Source organism: Haliotis cracherodii, unplaced genomic scaffold (assembly GCF_022045235.1).
Source record: "Haliotis cracherodii isolate W230 unplaced genomic scaffold, xgHalCrac1.p SCAF_20, whole genome shotgun sequence".
Classification (NCBI taxonomy): domain Eukaryota; kingdom Metazoa; phylum Mollusca; class Gastropoda; order Lepetellida; family Haliotidae; genus Haliotis; species Haliotis cracherodii.
Window position 1 is genome coordinate 3,041,977 of NW_027266276.1, and position 19,458 is coordinate 3,061,434.

At 41.1% G+C, this 19,458-nt stretch overlaps 1 protein-coding gene across 1 annotated transcript; it reads right to left on the minus strand.

Annotated features, from left to right (window-relative positions):
- Positions 1–162: 162 nt before the first annotated feature.
- Positions 163–19,207, minus strand: LOC139470132 (dnaJ homolog subfamily C member 1-like). The gene is made up of 10 exons (XM_071252430.1): positions 19,055–19,207; positions 18,113–18,214; positions 16,991–17,037; positions 14,769–14,940; positions 12,171–12,441; positions 9,484–9,614; positions 8,613–8,735; positions 4,091–4,157; positions 3,033–3,451; positions 163–685 (listed from the first exon to the last, which is right to left on the minus strand). The coding sequence occupies exons 1-10, from the start codon at positions 19,205–19,207 to the stop codon at positions 602–604; spliced, it is 1,569 nt and encodes a 522-aa protein (XP_071108531.1). The 3' UTR covers positions 163–601.
- Positions 19,208–19,458: the final 251 nt, after the last annotated feature.

Sequence of the window (19,458 nt, forward strand, 5' to 3'; positions counted from 1 at the left end):
ACACATGCATTCATGTTTGAGAGAGGAAAGTGAGTGAGTGAGTATGGTTTTACGCTTTTAGCAATATTCTCTCAAGGTGGGGGATACCATAAATGGGCTTCACACATTGTACCCATGTGGGGAATAGAACCCAGGTTTTCGGCGTCACAAGCCAATGCCTTAACCAATAGGCTACCCCACCACTGATGGAGGAAAGCAGTGTATACAAAACCTGTCAGCGATGCAGTCCCTAAGAACCAAGAATATATTCTAGTTTTACAATATGTATGGTGCATAATATATGCATAAAGACATAATGCATAATCTACCCATAAAGACAAAATCAAAATAATGTTTCAAAATAGAATCTTCAAACATTTATCACAGGGTACCTCACGACATCCAACCCATAAACACACACCATCACATTAAATAGCAATATATCAAACTTTGCCTTCCACCACATCCTATAACATTGCCTTTATATACACGTGTCTCCTGTATCACATGCCTAATAAAGAGCCCCCACAGTCTATATTTCACCATAGGTAATGCTTGTCCATAATAAATGCATTGCTAGGTAAATCAGTTAGCACCAAGAGAAGATCCACTTTCCAAGACCTCAACTCTGTTCCTCAGACGTCTGGCCTGTCTTCTTCTTCTTGACCAGGTCAGCAAGGTGCTTGAACCTCAGTATGCAGTCTTCCTGCAATGAGTAAGTGAGAAGGGATTAACGCCGCCACTTTGAACAGAGGTGGTGAGGTGAAAAGGGGTTTAACGTATTGCACTTATATAGCAACATACAACCCTGTGTGTGTGTGTGTGTGTGTGTGTGTGTGTGTGTGTGTGTGTGTGTGTGTGTGTGTGTGTGTGTGTGTGTGTGTGTGTGTGTGTGTGTGTGTGTGTGTGTGTGTTCGTGTGTTCGTGTGTGTTCGTGTGTGGGGTGTGTGTGGAGGGGGTGTGTGTGGGGGTGTAGGCGGGTGAGTGGGGGTGGGTGTGGGGGTGTGTGGGGGTGGGTGTGTGGGTGTGCACTGACTCCCTAGCAGACCAGTCCTTGCTTTAGTCCCTTACTGCTGAGCATCAGACAACCTAACAACAAGTACCATCTTTTAACGTCCTTTGGTATGAAGCGGCCTGGGATCGAACCCCAGACCTTCCACTCTCTGGGCAGACTCTCTACCACTAGACAACGGTGGCAGTCCAGTAAATTAGATATAGGATGACATGCCAGCTCATGATGTGGAAGGAAATGCCAAACAGATGCAGATCTTAGCAGTTTACCACTTTGGTGAAACCCATAGGCACAGGTATGGTGTTGACCATGTTGACAGCCTGGTAACGTAATCAAAGGGAACCAGGATTCAAACCCATTCACAGGTTTCATGCGTGCCCAAGGGATGCAACTCTGCACAGCGAATTGCAGCACATCAGACGATTGGACCACAGGTGCCCCTTGCATGTGGTGAATTAATTAATCCGTAATGTTGGTTTTCACTTGAGTCACTGCTTTGTCATACAACATTAACCTTCCAGAGACTCTTTGATATTTTACCCTGACAATTGAACTGCACCTCTCACAGTCATCACAGTCTCCAACCTTAGCCACTAGTCCGATGCTGGGGCAGCTTGAGAAACTGGCACTGGTCCTACAGTATTTGCCAAACTGCCCAACAGTTAAGGTATCATTAGGACTAGTAGAAATTTGCGATTTTCAAGCGTTCTGCTATATGTTATCATCACAAGGACAAGTGGACTAAAACTACTAGTTTTTATCACTGCCGGGTCGAGTAAAGTTCTGTTTGGTCTAGAAAGCGCAGCTAATTATAATCCATTTAATAACACTAAACCCAATTAACTTTGAATTGCTTTTGTACAAACGTACATTAAAAACCCACAAGTAAAAACATCACCGTGCATAATTACCAATGTAGCCTTACAGAGTTGTGTAATTGAACATCTTTATTTACTGATTGAATGCAGGTATCACCTATACATAAACACATAAACTGCAGTGACTAATGCACAAAAGTGCTACGTCTCTGACACACTTGCAACTGACACATGTATTGCTGTTGTGAGGTAAAGCGACAGGTGACACATTTGCGGCACCACAAGAACAGAAGAAAACATAAAGTTACATCAAACAGCATTATCATTTTAATTTTAAAAATACCCAACAGACTGGATCCAAGGGAGTAAACATATAGTGAATAACCCCCCCAAAAAATCAATACCCAATGTGTATGATAACATGAGAGTAGAGTGCAGAAGATATTTAATAATGGTGCACGCTTACTACACTATTAAATATGTCATACACAAAATGTTTCTTGTTGCTTGTTCTTGTCAAACCAATTTCGAATGGTGGAAGGGGTAATTCCACTTCAAAAACATTCCAGAAACTATCATTAAAAAGTTAAAGTGTATACTAACAAGTAGCCGTGACAATGTAATATTGTGCTTTGATTTGCATAAGCAAACAGTCAACAAGGGGTGTGGATTACAAGACATACAGATACATGTACCGCGATAATACAGAGTCATAACGTAAATACTCTGCGGCCTACAACATTATCTGGAGCCCTGCTACTCTCTGAAACATACATACCTAAGATGTATACAAATACTCATCATGCTAAAAGTGAGAGTTTCACATGACACATGGACCCTGCATATTTGACAAAAAACTTGTGATCATAGTCAACATCGACACAACATTTCAAACCAAGGTATGGTTATTGTTCATAAAGTCTTTGTTATGTCTGACAGTCCTGATGCTTTATAAATCTACGACTCCCACAACAAACCATAGTGTGTCATGACTACATCAGATATCAAAGGCTATATAAGTGAGAGAGTTTCACACCACTTTTAGCACTATATTCCAGTAACATTATGGCAGGGGACACCAGAAATGAACTTCACAGATAATACCTATGTTGGGAATCGATGTCAGACCTTCGGCAAGACGAGTGTAATATTTAACCACAAGGCTACCCCACTGCCCCAAAGGCTATGCAAAGCCCTGTTAATCATGTTATAGTAGTACTCACTTTTGATTTTCCTGGAATTTGATCAGCAATTTTCTCCCATCTCTTCTCCACCCCTTTCGGTGTATGCTTCAGAGCCCACTCAAATATCACCTGCTGATTCTGAGTCCATGTTGTATCCCCAGTCTTTAGCTTCACAGACTCTGTGGTATTACCCTGTACTGAGTCCGGACTCATGCCACTCACACTGGCAGGTGCCTCCCTCTCTGAGGGCGGTGCAGCTGCAGGTTTGGAGACTGGCTGACTGTCAGGTATATGCAGTGATCTATCAGCAGTTTTCACTACTTTGGACGGTTTGTTTCTTCTCCTTGGTTTATTCTCCTCCTCTGTGTTTTCCGAGGATGCTACTGAATCTGTTGTAGTTATGATAGAGTCACTTATATCCCATTCTTGTTTCTTGGTTTTCCCAGAAAAACTACCACCTGTTGGGAAAATAGCATTGGCTATTAGCATTTGACAAACTGGCTACACAGAGAATCTAACCCTTGAGTCGAGTCTTCTGATTTCAAATATGTTAACACAAGTCAATAAAAGTTTAAAACTCAGAGTCTCTTAAACTTTTATAGACAAGCATTGCAATGCAATTTCATCCAAGGAGACATCACATGATCTCACCCAATTGGTATTTCCTGTGAAAGCCAGTTTTCAAAGTAGACACAATTTATAGATAACAACTTCTATATTTACTGAAAAGGCGACGTTTTGGTATAGATCCTCATACCATTGTCAAGTAGCCTTGTGTGACAATGGTATAAGGATCTATACCGACGGCTTTACAGTCAATAAAGAAGTTGTTATCCATAAATTGTGTCCCCTTTGTCATCCATCAGCCTCTAAGTAATGCCGATCAAACAATTTAAAGCCAGTTTTTGATGAATAAAATTCAAGAAACAACGAGACAGTGATTTTGTTTCTTTTCCACAGGTCAAATCTTTCATAGTACTGTTGTTTTGTTTGTTTGTTTGTTTGTTTGTTTAGTGCTGCACATGGCACCACAAAAAAGAACATAGTTATAGTTATAAAGGTGCTTACTGGCATAGTGAAATCAACCAGCATATTACCTTGAACAGAAGAACTCAGGTTCATTGCAAAAGCGCCTCCTTTCACCTTTTTAGATTTAACAGTCACCTGGAAACAAAGAACAGGCTCTGAATAATGTGGACTAAACTACACTCCTCAAAATGATCAGTTGCCAGTCTCTGATGCCTTCTCGCAACTAACTTTGATTATAACAACGTCCAATGGGACTCAAAGTTCCCTTTTTTATTTGTAGCATTTCTCAAAGCAGTGTATCACACATTTCCTTTAATCATGATAGTGAATAAGAATTACATATTTCAACAGGGATAATTCTAGGGTGGGGCTTTGTGCTTTATCCCCTACATTTGAAAAGAGGCCCAAGTTTTCAAATACAATTGGGCATTTTAACATTTGGGCCCATACAGGGCAAGTGTGGGTGTACCTCTGGAATATTTGAAATTTTCACATTATGGGCCCATCTCAGAAGATTCCTACAGTGAACCCTGTTTCAAGGATTTAAATCATTCCAATAACAAGCACCTGTTTCATATATCAATTCATGGACAATGTATACAATGTCAGAAAGCAATTGTATCAGATGATTGATGATTTGGAAAAAAATGAATGATCAATTCCCAACACCTGTTACAATTGCTCACAAAACAGAACTAGCCATATTGCAATTACATTCTTCAATGTATGTACTCTTCAGTTGTTAAACACTGAGTGGGCGACAAGATTTGTCACATCATTACATTTTCTTAAATTAGGCCAAAAGACATTATGAAGCTAGGCCAAAGAATTTTGATTGCTGCCCTCTTTAATTGACAGACTGGCCATGTCCTGCGACTTGTCTAACAAGGCCAGATTGTACATCCGCTTCATTGTGTCATCTTGAAGCAGCCGTGGAACCACACTGGTTTAATCCGCTAGTCCTTATATTGATAACAAAAATTGGCAAATCTTTACTAGTCCTTATGATACCTTAACTAATGGGCAGTTTGTCAAGGACTACAGGACTACTGCTAATTTCTAATGCTACTGAAGTCAGGTTTCATCGCTGCTATTCTCAAGAAAATTTATGTTATTGTGCAATGGGTTGATTTTATGCCTGCTTCTCTCAGTAAGTCAAACGATACAAGGATCGGTACCGAAACATCGCTATCATAATAATATATAAAAGATCTTGTTATCCATAAATTGTGTCTACCTTGTGTCTACTTTGTCAACAGTCAACTTCTGAGGAGTGTTCATCAAACAATTCATGCACAAAAACATGGCCATGATGACAAATACACAGCCAAAATTTCAAATATTCCAGAGGTACACCCACACTTGCCCATACAGCACAATGTTAAAATGCCCCATTGTATTTGGAAATGTGGACCTTTTTTCAGCTGTAGGGGCTAAAAGCACAAGGACCAAACCTTGAATACTAAAATCCAAAATTATTAACTCTAGATCCTAATGTCTGGACATAATGAACTTCATACTAAGAACACATTCAACTTAATTTGAATTCAGTCACTGTCCTGTCATGAAGTAACAACAAGGCCCTAGTTAACCTTTTTTGACAGGGGGGGGGCAAATATTTGTACAAGTATCACTTGTCCCCAACTTGATTAAAAAAAACTGTTTTCTATAAAAATATCTGTTGCTGGCGTGCGGATCTTGAAAAGGACATTCTAAAAACCAGTGTGGCTTATCAACAACTCTGTAGCCTCGTGGTACACTCACTGGGCTACAGATATGAAGGTTGCGAGTTCGATCCTCGGGAATATAAAGAAAACATTTGTCATATGATTTTACATTTCATTACATGTTACAATCTGAACGGAAGTTACATTAATAAAATACCCAGGACATTATATAAAATCTCTGGGATATCATGGCAAATATGACTTGAATATCCTATAAAATCCCTGGGATATCATATAAAATCCCAGGGACATTACAACGTCCCTCTTTATGAGATTTAACCCGACTGGAAAGTAAAACCTCACAATAGGTTTTAATGCCTATAGAAAGAAGTCTCTTACTTAATAGCGATCCCAATGTATAGATTTATAAGTGGCTTATCCCACCTCCTCAACTATCCTGCATATGAAGTAACAATGTAACACCCAGTCCTTGCTTGCCATGTTACATGTGGCTTATCCCACCTCCTCAACTGTCCTGTCATGAAGTAACAATGTAACACCCAGTACTTGCTTGCCATGTTATATGTGGCTTATCCCACCTCCTCAACTGTCCTGTCATGAAGTAATAATGTAACACCCAGTCCTTGCTTGCTATGTTATATGTATTGGAGAAAACAAGCTTATGAGGTTTTGGTTGACAGAGCATGCCCTGGGGACAGGGAAAAACCAAGGGGGCGAAGCCCCTGCGGTTTTTCCCGACCCCCAGGGCATGCTCTGTCTACCAAGACCGAGGGAAAGTGTTTTTCCATACTTATAAACTGAAAAAAGAAACTTAAAACAACATTTATCAACATTTTTATGTTTCAGACATATATTCCATGAACCTTAGGAAACGCTCGTAATATATCTGTTGCTGGCGTACGGATCTTGATAAGGACATTCTAAAAACCAGTGTGGCTTATCAACAACTCTGTAGCCTCGTGGTACACTCACTGGGCTACAGATATGAAGGTTGCGAGTTCGATCCTCGGGAATATAAAGAAAACATTTGTCATATGATTTTACATTTCATTACATGTTACAATCTGAACGGAAGTTACATTAATAAAATACCCAGGACATTATATAAAATCTCTGGGATATATGGCAAATATGACTTGAATATCCTATAAAATCCCTGGGATATTATATAAAATCCCAGGGACATTACAACGTCCCTCTTTATGAGATTTAACCCGACTGGAACGTAAAACCTCACAATAGGTTTTAATGTCTATAGAAAGAAGTCTCTTACTTAATAGCAATCCCAATGTATAGGTTTATAAGTGGCTTATCCCACCTCCTCAACTGTCCTGCATATGAAGTAACAATGTAACACCCAGTACTTGCTTGCCATGTTACATGTGGCTTATCCCACCTCCTCAACTGTCCTGTCATGAAGTAATAATGTAACACCCAGTCCTTGCTTGCTATGTTATATGTGGCTTATCCCACCTCCTCAACTGTCCTGCATATGCAGTAACAATGTAACACCCAGTCCTTGCTTGCCATGTTATATGTGGCTTATCCCACCTCCTCAACTGTCCTGTCATGAAGTAACAATGTAACACCTAGTCCCTGCTTGCCATGTTACATGTGGCTTATCCCACCTCCTCAACTGTCCTGCATATGCAGTAACAATGTAACACCCAGTCCTTGCTTGCCATGTTATATGTGGCTTATCCCACCTCCTCAACTGTCCTGCATATGAAGTAACAATGTAACACCCAGTCCTTGCTTGCCATGTTACATGTGGCTTATCCCACCTCCTCAACTGTCCTGCATATGAAGTAACAATGTAACACCCAGTCCTTGCTTGCCATGTTACATGTGGCTTATCCCACCTCCTCAACTGTCCTGTCATGAAGTAACAATGTAACACCCAGCATGCCCAGTACTTGCTTGCTATGTTATATGTGGCTTATCCCACCTCCTCAACTGTCCTGCATATGAAGTAACAATGTAACACCCAGTACTTGCTTGCCATGTTATATGTGGCTTATCCCACCTCCTCAACTGTCCTGTCATGAAGTAACAATGTAACACCCAGCATGCCCAGTACTTGCTTGCTATGTTATATGTGGCTTATCCCACCTCCTCAACTGTCCTGTCATGAAGTAACAATGTAACACCCAGTACTTGCTTGCCATGTTATATGTGGCTTATCCCACCTCCTCAACTGTCCTGTCATGAAGTTACAATGTAACACCCAGTACTTGCTTGCCATGTTATATGTGGCTTATCCCACCTCCTCAACTGTCCTGTCATGAAGTAAGAATGTAACACCCAGTACTTGCTTGCCATGTTATATGTGGCTTATCCCACCTCCTCAACTGTCCTGTCATGAAGTAACAATGTAACACCCAGCATGCCCAGTACTTGCTTGCTATGTTATATGTGGCTTATCCCACCTCCTCAACTGTCCTGTCATGAAGTAACAATGTAACACCCAGTCCTTGCTTGCCATGTTATATGTGGCTTATCCCACCTCCTCAACTGTCCTGTCATGAAGTAACAATGTTACACCCAGCATGCCCAGTACTTGCTTGCCATGTTATATGTGGCTTATCCCACCTCCTCAACTGTCCTGTCATGAAGTAACAATGTAACACCCAGTCCTTGCTTGCCATGTTATATGTGGCTTATCCCACCTCCTCAACTGTCCTGTCATGAAGTAACAATGTAACACCCAGTCCTTGCTTGCCATGTTATACGTAGCTTATCCCACCTCCTCAACTGTCATGTCATGAAGTAACAATGTAACACCCAGTACTTGCTTGCTATGTTATACGTGGCTTACCCCACCTCCTCAACTGTCCTGTCATGAAGTAACAATGTAACACCCAGTACTTGCTTGCCATGTTATATATGTGGCTTATCCCACCTCCTCAACTGTCCTGCCCACGAAATCGGCTATTTTCTCCCATCGCTTCACTGTTCCCCCGGGGAACTTGTTGACAGCCTTCGCCAGCAGTATCAGCTCCTCATCAGTCCAGTCTCCATCTTTCTGGAATACATTAACACAGGGGGATCACATACATGGACACACTGATCAAGTCAAAAAAACAAATCAGCTGTCAGCTACAGCACAAAACCGTTCAAAAAGGAGTCTAGCCAGCTCTATTCCACTTTTTCTGAAATCAGCATTAGGAAAAGAATTTAGAGGAGAGAAAAGTATTGTGTAATAATTTTGTTTTGTATATTTGTTGTTTAATGCCGCAGTCAGCAATATTCCAGCTATATGATGGCGATCTGTAAATAATCAAGTCTGGAACAGACAATCCAGTGATTGACATCATGAGCATCGATCCATGCAATTGGGATACAATGACATATAATTGCATCAACCAAGTCAGCGAGCCTGACCACCCGATTCTATTAGTCGCCTCTTACAACAAGCATAGTCGCCTTTTACGGCAAGCATGGGTCGCTGAAGATCTATTCTACTCCGGATCTTCACAGATTTTCTGTGTAATTTCTTTATTCTCGGGCCTTTCCACCAGTAAGCTAGGCTATGCAACAGCTCGTGACTCTTTGCCCTTCCCATTGACTGACATATATATAGTCCATAAAATATTCTATTGTGTAAGACTAAGACTTTTCGGACTATATGTCAGTCAATGGGCAGGCCAAAGAGCCAAGAGCTGTTGCATTGCCTAGTTTGATTGTGGAAAGGCCTGACAATGAAGAATTATTGTGCAACCTTACTTTATTTCAGAATGGCCGAAGAGTCAGGAACTATTGCATAACCGTACTTTATTGTGTTTGTGTTCGCTCTCTGCAGACTGAACTCCCGCTTCTGTCTGATTGGACAGGAGATGCTGATACAGGTCGGCTTGATATTCAGGTATCTCCACCTTCTTCCGTTTTGCTTTCCGTGTGGATTCTGAAAATGAATAATTTTTTTATTTGTTGTTTTTGTCGTTTAATGCTGCATTCTACCATCTATGAGCATCATGAATTAAGGTGAGAACTTTCTTTGTGATTGGGTATCGTGACATGGATGTGAACATTCTGGTCCATTTGGGTTTTTGGGGTTTTTTTTTAATTCTTTCTTATTTAAAGCCGCACTCAGCAATATTCCAGCTATTATGATGACAATCCAGTGATTGACATAGTGAGCACCAATCTACGTAATTGGGTAATGATGACATGCATCAACTAGGGCTGGGAGTACACAGGTACTCAAGTCAGCTGGGTCCTGAGTGGGACCCAGGTACCCACAGGACTTCCCAGACACGTGGCTAGTCATGCAATATATTGTTTAGTGACATAACACTAAAATTCCAACATTACACTTGTACACGTCGCTAATGTTTGCATTTCTTTCTGACTATGCGCACATTCCTTCTGACTTTTATATGTTTGAGTAAAGACAAAGCTTCAGTCAACTTCAGTGTATCCACGATCAGATCATTTTAGACCATATTCATATACCAGGGCTCCGGTAAAACAATTCCCAATTGAACATTTTGTACCCAACTTGAGACCTACAGCGGGTACCCAGGTAGGGTCGGGTAATAGGGAGTTGGGTACCCTGGTAGTAAATTTTGACTCGCCCCAACCCTAGCATCAACAAAGTCAGTGAGTCCTCCCATTTGTCACCTCTTACGACAACCATGGGCTGCTGAAGACCAGTTCTAACCTGGATCTTCACAGGTCTCTATTCTGGTATTTAAGATAGGTGATCAGTATGTTAAGCATTGTTTTTTTGTATGCATAAATATATTTCTTAATTCAACCCCTTCTATGAAATTATAATTCCAAAAGGGACAGTTTATTTCTAAGCCTGGTTCCGAATTTGACACCATAACCTGAGGGGGTGGAAAGTGGGGGTCACCCATCTCTTAAATAACTTGTAAAACTCTACCGGGCAGGTGCACCATGCTGCAGAAATTAACCAATAGAATCGGTGAATAAAATCCAAGATCATAGAAATCTGGCACGCCAAAGGGATGCAACTCTGCACTTCAAATTGCACACTTCAGACAACTGCAGTCTATGCAAAATACATTCGAGTCAAGCACTTATTTTGCCTTTACTTTCCAGTACATTTTTAGGCTTAGTACATGGACTAGAATAAGCTAATCTCACAAGAGCAGAAGAATTTTTACTAAACTCTGGCTTTCTGATTAAAATCATAGACTACAACTGGGCAACCTCAGATGAGAAGCTATCAAAAATAATTCAAAGATGTCCAAGACGTGTAAGGGTTGTCAACAATGCCAAAAATATGAACAATGAATCCTGTCACACAACTCCTCCACACAACTAACCCTGGATAGGAACAATGAACTCTGGCTACAGAATGAGTCCTGTCACACAACTCCTCCGCACAACTAACCCTGGATAGGAATAATGAACTCTGGCTACAGAATGAGTCCTGTCACACAACTCCTCCACACAACTAACCCTGGATAGGAACAATGAACTCTGGCTACAGGATGAGTCCTGTCATACATTTCCTCCACACAACTAACCCTGGATAGGAACAATGAACTCTGGCTACAGAATGAGTCCTGTCACACAACACCTCCACACAACTAACCCTGGATAGGAACAATGAACTCTGACTACAGGATGAGTCCTGTCATACATTTCCTCCACACAACTAACCCTGGATAGGAACAATGAACTCTGGCTACAGGATGAGTCCTGTCACACAACTCCTCCACACAACTAACCCTGGATAGGAACAATGAACTCTGGCTACAGAATGAGTCCTGTCACACAACTCCTCCGCACAACTAACCCTGGATAGGAACAATGAACTCTGGCTACAGAATGAATCCTGTCACACAACAGCTCCTCCACACAACTAACCCTGGATATGAACAATGAACTCTGGCTACAGAATGAGTCCTGTCACACAACTCCTCCGCACAACTAACCCTGGATAGGAACAATGAACTCTGGCTACATAATGAATCCTGTCACGCCAACAGCTCCTCCACACAACTAACCCTGGATAGGAACAATGAACTCTGGCTACAGAATGAGTCCTGTCACACAACTCCTCCGCACAACTAACCCTGGATAGGAACAATGAACTCTGGCTACAGAATGAATCCTGTCACACAACAGCTCCTCCACACAACTAACCCTGGATATGAACAATGAACTCTGGCTACAGAATGAGTCCTGTCACACAACTCCTCCGCACAACTAACCCTGGATAGGAACAATGAACTCTGGCTACAGAATGAGTCCTGTCACACAACTCCTCCACACAACTAACCCTGGATAGGAACAATGAACTCTGGCTACAGAATGAGTCCTGTCACACAACTCCTCCGCACAACTAACCCTGGATAGGAATAATGAACTCTGGCTACAGAATGAGTCCTGTCACACAACTCCTCCGCACAACTAACCCTGGATATGAACAATGAACTCTGGCTACAGAATGAGTCCTGTCACACAACTCCTCCACACAACTTACCTTGGCCCTCCTCCTCTTCCTCCTCCTCTTCTTCCTCCACCTCCCTCCGAGACTTGACGAGCTCGATCAGTGCCCGGACTGCTTCAGGTGACATGCGCACCAGGTACACCAGGAAACCAGGCAGGCGGAACATCCACAAGTCCATCAGTTGGGGGCGGGGCAGGGACTTCAGCTCTTCCTCTATCTCCTCCTCCAGTTCCTCAACTCCCACCTTGCTCTTCTTCTTGTTCTTGTCGGCCACCTTCTTCTTCTTTGAGGCATAGAAGTCTTCCTACATCACACAACTGACTATGTTATTCTATTTGAGGCATAGAAGTCTTCCTGCATCACACAACTGATTATGTTATTCTATTTGAGGCATAGAAGTCTTCCTGAATCACACAACTGATTATGTTATTCTATTTGAGGCATAGAAGTCTTCCTGCATCACACAACTGATTATGTTATTCTATTTGAGGCATAGAAGTCTTCCTGCATCACACAACTGATTATGTTATTCTATTTGAGGCATAGAAGTCTTCCTGCATAACACAACTGATTATGTTATTCTATTTGAGGCATAGAAGTCTTCCTGCATAACACAGGTGATTATGTTTTTCTATTTGAGGCACAGAAGTCTTCCTGCATTACACAAGTGAGCCATTCGCAGACCTTGTTAACAGTATTTTGTCAATGGCATCGCCGAAACTTTGTCAAAAGAAAAATAGGTTTCAAGAAAGTTTGCTTGAAGAGCCATATACTCTTTCAACACTGTAGGCCGGTAGACCAGCCAAGGTGTAGTCACATCACAATAGAGGGTGAACCTACCTGTCATATCATTCATTTATTCAATCTATCACATTTCACAATGTCTGAAATACGTATTCCATTTCAATTTATCATATTTTATCGATTAAAAATAATTCACTATTTCCCACGATGTTATTGAAAATAAAATTCTCGGACACACACTTCGACAACAGGTCCACGTCAAATGTCCATGTCAAAGAGCAAAATAAAGACTTTTCTTGCAAATCTTTAAATATAGATCTAGCATACAAAGTATTAAATAAAATCAACCAAAATATATCTATAAGTTGTAGACTTACAGCTAAGTTATTATTTCCATCTTTTCGTGTGATTGCGCGTAATGTAAATCAAATGACATCTCAGCTTTTGTCGCCTCGATTTCTCGGCTCGGATATGATGATTCCAATATGCCTGAAAAACCTTTGTCACAGTTCCTAACCTAGCATGATACATCCACGAAGTTCCATGTTTTTAATACAGATCGCGAGATTCCTGCTTGAAACGTTCAGTAGAACAAAAACCTTTCGCCAAAATCTTAAATTCATTATACACATACCATTGCTGTACAGCCTTAGGTCATGTGCTCTAGTTTGACCAATCCCCACCCTCGTAGCAGATATTGGCAAGAATGCACGTTACAGCAACAAAAAGACTCTGGGCGAGGTTAGTGTAGCTGATTTCCTAGCTAAAGCTGGCTAGACTTGCTTTTGTATACATTTCTAGATTGGTGATGTTTTCATAAAATAAACATATTCCACAGTCATGGTGCAGGACTAATGTTTTACAAGCAGATCTTTTCCTTGATAAATGTTGGCTTCATCTATCACATAAGAGTCTCTGGGAACTCAGTGTCACAGCAGTAAAGCTTCTGGTTGACTGGTGTTGAAAGAGTCAAGTGGCTTATCTATGAAGATTCAAAAATGTTTTATGTACACACATAAAAACTGACACTTAAAGATTTTAACCACACACTTATTTATGCTCAGAATGGCCTAAAGTTCACCATTTCAGGTCCACATTTAACAAAACTTCTCGGGGGGGGGGGGGGGGGGGGGGGGGGCATGCCCCCAAACCCCCCTAGATAGCTTCGAACCTACGGTGCTCACGGCTACCACATCCATAGGGACCCCATTATTTTGGAGAAGAATGCAAACACTGACACCCATTGATTATGTTATTCTATTTGAGGCATAAACGTCTTCCTATATCAGACAACTGGTCATGTTATTCTATTTGAGAGCAGAGGCTGCAGCTGTAAATGTTTTTCTTTTAGAGAATATTGGTTAAATAGGTAGCAACTGAAAATTGTATTCTTTTTAAGCATAGATGTTCACTTACACCCACAGATGTCATGACATAATTTTTAAAATAAGCACCTATGCTCTTTCTGTTTAGAGTGCAGGATATTTTAGTGTATTTAAAATAGCATGTAAAGATATTTACAAGAGAAGTCTTTGTTCCCTTCAAATGGGTTCTGCATGGGCCACAAATAGACACTGTTCAAAATTTAGGGGTTCTCTCAGTATTCTCTGTGGTATTTGAATATAGGGACCCCTAAAACTTTAACTTGTAACCTTAGATTTCCCTAAATAACAGTCATGCTTATTTTTGAACATTGGATACACACTGCAATTGGTCAATCATTGTTAAAAAACTATTTTGCAGAACAAAGCAGTGAGTCAAATATAAATAAACTAAACTAATTATATTTCCTAATTGGGACTTTTGCACTTGGTCGGTCGAATTCATACACACAAAAATTAAGAAGGTATGGCCTAATAACATTGTCCAACATGTGACAAGACTGACCAGGGAGAGCCTCTTTTCGAAGTAGACAGCCCACGCCACCAGGTACTGTCCAATGGTGAGGATGAAGCCCAGGAGGCCAGTCAGCTCCAGCATGCCCATCTTGCGGACACGGCGGTAATAGAACACCGGCTGCCTCCAGTCAGGGAGCCCCTCCACCAGCACCTGGTCATACCTGGACAAAAACAAAAAACAAAGCTTTTAAGCTAGAAATTGAGCTTATGTTTTGTCGTAAAAACTACAGTAATTTGTTTATGTTTAACACTACACTCAGCAATATATTCCAGTGATAAGAGGCCAGTCTGTAAATAATCAAGTCTAAACCAGACAAAACCAGTGATTGACATCATGAGCATCAATCCATACAATTGGATTACGATGACCTGCACCCAACCATGTTACAGAGCCTGACCACAAGAAGATCCATTTAGTTGCCTCTTACGACATGCATAGGTTGCCGGTAGCAATGTCACCATATATCTCACTATGGTATCGATAAATTGTTAATGTCAATACAGTATCGATTTTGATAATCATGTTTATAATCAATATATTGATATATCATGATACTTTGATACATCACTACTGAACTTTCCAATCCACAGCCACCCTAGAAGCTGGGGACATATATGCTTACTCTGAATGCTCACTGGTTATGGCAGTAAGAAAAAGTTTAGCTGCAGTAAGCAATATTAGTTATGTTGCAGTAAACAGAATTAGACAATCAGCCATGACACACAATCAGCCAGGTCACTACTTGAACCCATACAGTCAGGGAGCCATGACACACAATCAACCAGGTCACTACTTAAACCCATACAGTCAGGGAGACATGACACACAATCAACCAGGTCACTACTTGAACCCACACAGTCAGGGAGCCATGACACACAATCAGCCAGGTCACTACTTGAACCCATACAGTCAGGGAGGCAAGACACACAATCAACCAGGTCACTACTTGAACCCACATAGTCAGGGAGACATGACACACAATCAACCAGGTCACTACTTGAACCCACAAAGTCAGGGAGACATGACACACAATCAGCCAGGTCACTACTTGAACCCACATAGTCAGGGAGACATGACACACAATTAGCCAGGTCACTACTTGAACCCACACAGTCAGGGAGACATGACACACAATCAACCAGGTCACTACTTGAACCCACATAGTCAGGAAGACATGACACACAATCTGCCAGGTCACTACTTGAATCCACATAGTCAGGGAGCCATGACACACAATCAACCAGGTCACTACTTGAACCCACATAGTCAGGGAGACAGGACACACAATCAACCAGGTCACTACTTGAACCCACACAGTCAGGGAGACATGACACACAATCAACCAGGTCACTACTTGAACCCACATAGTCAGGAAGACATGACACACAATCAGCCAGGTCACTACTTGAACCCACATAGTCAGGGACACAGGACACACAATCAACCAGGTCACTACTTGGACCCACATAGTCAGGGATACATGACACACAATCAACCAGGTCACTACTTGAACCCACATAGTCAGGAAGACATGACACACAATCAGCCAGGTCACTACTTGAACCCACATAGTCAGGGAGACAGGACACACAATCAACCAGGTCACTACTTGGACCCACACAGTCAGGGATACATGACACACAATCAACCAGGTCACTACTTGAACCCACATAGTCAGGGAGACATGACACACAATCAACCAGGTCACTACTTGAACCCACATAGTCAGGAAGACATGACACACAATCAGCCAGGTCACTACTTGAACCCACATAGTCAGGGAGACAGGACACACAATCAACCAGGTCACTACTTGGACCCACATAGTCAGGGATACATGACACACAATCAGCCATGACACACAATCAGCCAGGTCACTACTTGAACCCACACAGTCAGGGAGCCATGACACACAATCAACCATGACACACAATCAGCCCGGTCACTACTTGAACCCACATCCTATCCTCAATTGGGCCCTTACAACAACAGTGATACTGGGCAAATAATCAGCCATGAATTCCCCATCAGTTTAATAGTGTTGAAAATAATCATTAACATACATATGAACAATCATATTTTATTGCTGCTGGCACACAATGTTTACAACTCCTCGTCAACCATTACTGACTCATGTTCTACTCATCACCAGATCTTGATGGAAACTAAATCTGGAAAATAATCTTGGGACAATGCCATAATTGACATACCTCTGTCTTCTTTCTTCATCCTTGAGGACTTCATACACTGCAACCATCTACAACAACAACCAGGGCTTGAAACTTACATAAGTCTGCTTGTCCAGGACAAGTTACATACAGGAAGGACTGATGACATATTTTGTGGACTACTACATTTTGCCATAATAGGTTGATTGCAACTCTGTTGCTGTTACTTTAGAACACTGAATGATATATGCATAGTGTTTCCAACACCAGCAATTGATGTAAGCTAGGAATATCACCTGGTTGCAAAATAATAGAATTATACATCTTACATTTGCAGTAACAGGAATTTTGCAAGAGACAAATGGCATCAGCATATTCTAGACCATTCCTCTCCATCATTCCTACTATCAGTGGTTATTCTGAAAAAGAATCTTTAGGACTTTCAAACAGTCAGTGTTCTGGAATATGAACTGATCGGAACTGATCCCTATTATCAGATTGTATAAGATAGCTACGCGATAAATTGCAAAGAACAATGAAGAACGAGGCGTGGTTTGTTACACGTTATAAAACATTGTTCTATCAGGACGTTATTGCTGGAGATTCAAATATGCGCTCACAACTTGATGACATCATATTTTGGACGACGTTATCTTTTAGAGGGAAGTGTTTAGTCAGTAGTACCCACAGACGTAGCTGTGACGCTGATAAACGCAGAGGCCAAACAATCACGTCCAAAAGTGGGAGAAATATGACAAACATGTTAGGAGAAAAGCTAGCGGTAATCGACAAGGCTGCACATAATGCTTATATCACATATAAAAAATTAAACGACTCGTGGTTGTTGTTTCTCGTACAATAAAACACTTGTTCATTGTGCGCCCCTCATGGTTTATTCTCCCTGCAGTCACTGAGTGTTTGATTGTACAAAAACCAATGACCCTGAGTCGTTTATTGCTTAAATATACAGCATCCTTTAAAGTTAAAACAATGGCAAACATTCATGAAACTGTTAGATGAAAAATGCCCTGTAACTTCAGCCCTGTTATTTATGACTATGTAGAACAGTGTCTTTTCTGTTTTGTACCACATCTGGGCTTGCTTATGTATTGACGATGCTCCACACTAAGAACCCTAACTGTAATATCTGAGCAGAGTACGAACCCGTCTAAACTGATCCTCCGCATCATCAGCCTTGTTCTTGTCCGGGTGGTATTGCAGGGATAACTTGCGGTAAGACCGGCGGATCTCAGCAGTTGTTGCACTCTTAAAACAAAAGACTTTGATCATTGTGGTACCAATTGCTGACAGATTTGTAAAAAACATCTGTTAAATAAATCATCTGAAGCTAAGTTACTGTGGATTTATTGTGATTGAGTGAATACGGTTTACGCTGCTGTCAGCATGGTCAGCAATATTCAAAAAGTTTCAGGACAGGGGATATCAGAAATGGGCTCCATACATTGTACCCATGTGGAGAATCAGAACCGGCCTTTGACGTGACAAGCACACACATTAACCAGTAGGCTAGCCTACTACCACTTTATTTATTGTGATGATGTTATCAATGCATTGCAATACTTCAACCTGATCCAATACCTAACATGTCTGTAATCATGCTAATAGCATAAACAACATAAGATTTTACTCAAAGCATAATTGTCACATTAAAAGTTACCAAAAAAAAGAAAAATCTTGACACTTATCTACAAAATAGTGGTTTTAGTGATATCATGAACATTTGATCACAAGTATTAATAAGTATAAATTAATATCAGCACTATTTCAGCAACATAGTGACCATTGGTCAAATAAGACAACCATAACTCGGAAATCGGAACCGCGAAGTGCAGTGAACAGCTTGTGCATATGGTTGTGCAGTTACATCCGCCGGTCATTTGTTTAGTAAGTACTGTTCAGTAATCAGCCCACCCCACACTCGCATCATCTCCGATATGCAGTGGAAATAAGGCGATACGGTGGAGATCACTGAAGGAAGAAGTACCGTGTCAACAGTCGACAATTATTGTCCACCGGCTTCCATACTGAAACTGAACACAACCACGTTGGCTTATTTCAATAATAATTGTGTGCCTTCCCGCTCACCTGGTCAACACCTAAAATTTCATAGAAGTTCACATAATTCACTTCCTCCACTAAATCAAATATCTCAAAGTCAATATTGTCCCAAGATACAGCAACAGACACTGACAACGTCAGCAAAGCTATTTTCAGCAGACGACTACCTGCCGTCGCCATTTTGTGGGTCTGAATTATGCAGATTTTGAATTTTACACCTGGACTATATAATTCTAAATATGACCGAAATGAAAATAAATAAGTTTTTTTGTTAACTAATATACTAATCACATTTTAATATGAAGGCATTTTGACAATCCTTCTTGCAAACATATCGACATAAGATTGCGTTATTTTAACTTTTAATGACTGCTCCCTGAAATTGTAAGTAATAACAGAGTTGTCTACCTTGTCAGGCGACATTTTACGAC

Bases quoted from the DNA above. Each gene is read 5' to 3' on its own strand.
- LOC139470132 (XM_071252430.1), bottom strand. From the start codon at position 19,207: ATGGCGACGGCAGGTAGTCGTCTGCTGAAAATAGCTTTGCTGACGTTG. The intron at 17,038-18,112 runs GTTCGTACTCTG...TTGTTGTTGTAG, and splicing joins CGGAGGATCAGTTTAGACGG to ATGGTTGCAGTGTATGAAGT. The intron at 8,736-9,483 runs GTACGGTTATGC...AATGTATTCCAG, and splicing joins GCGAACACAAACACAATAAA to AAAGATGGAGACTGGACTGA.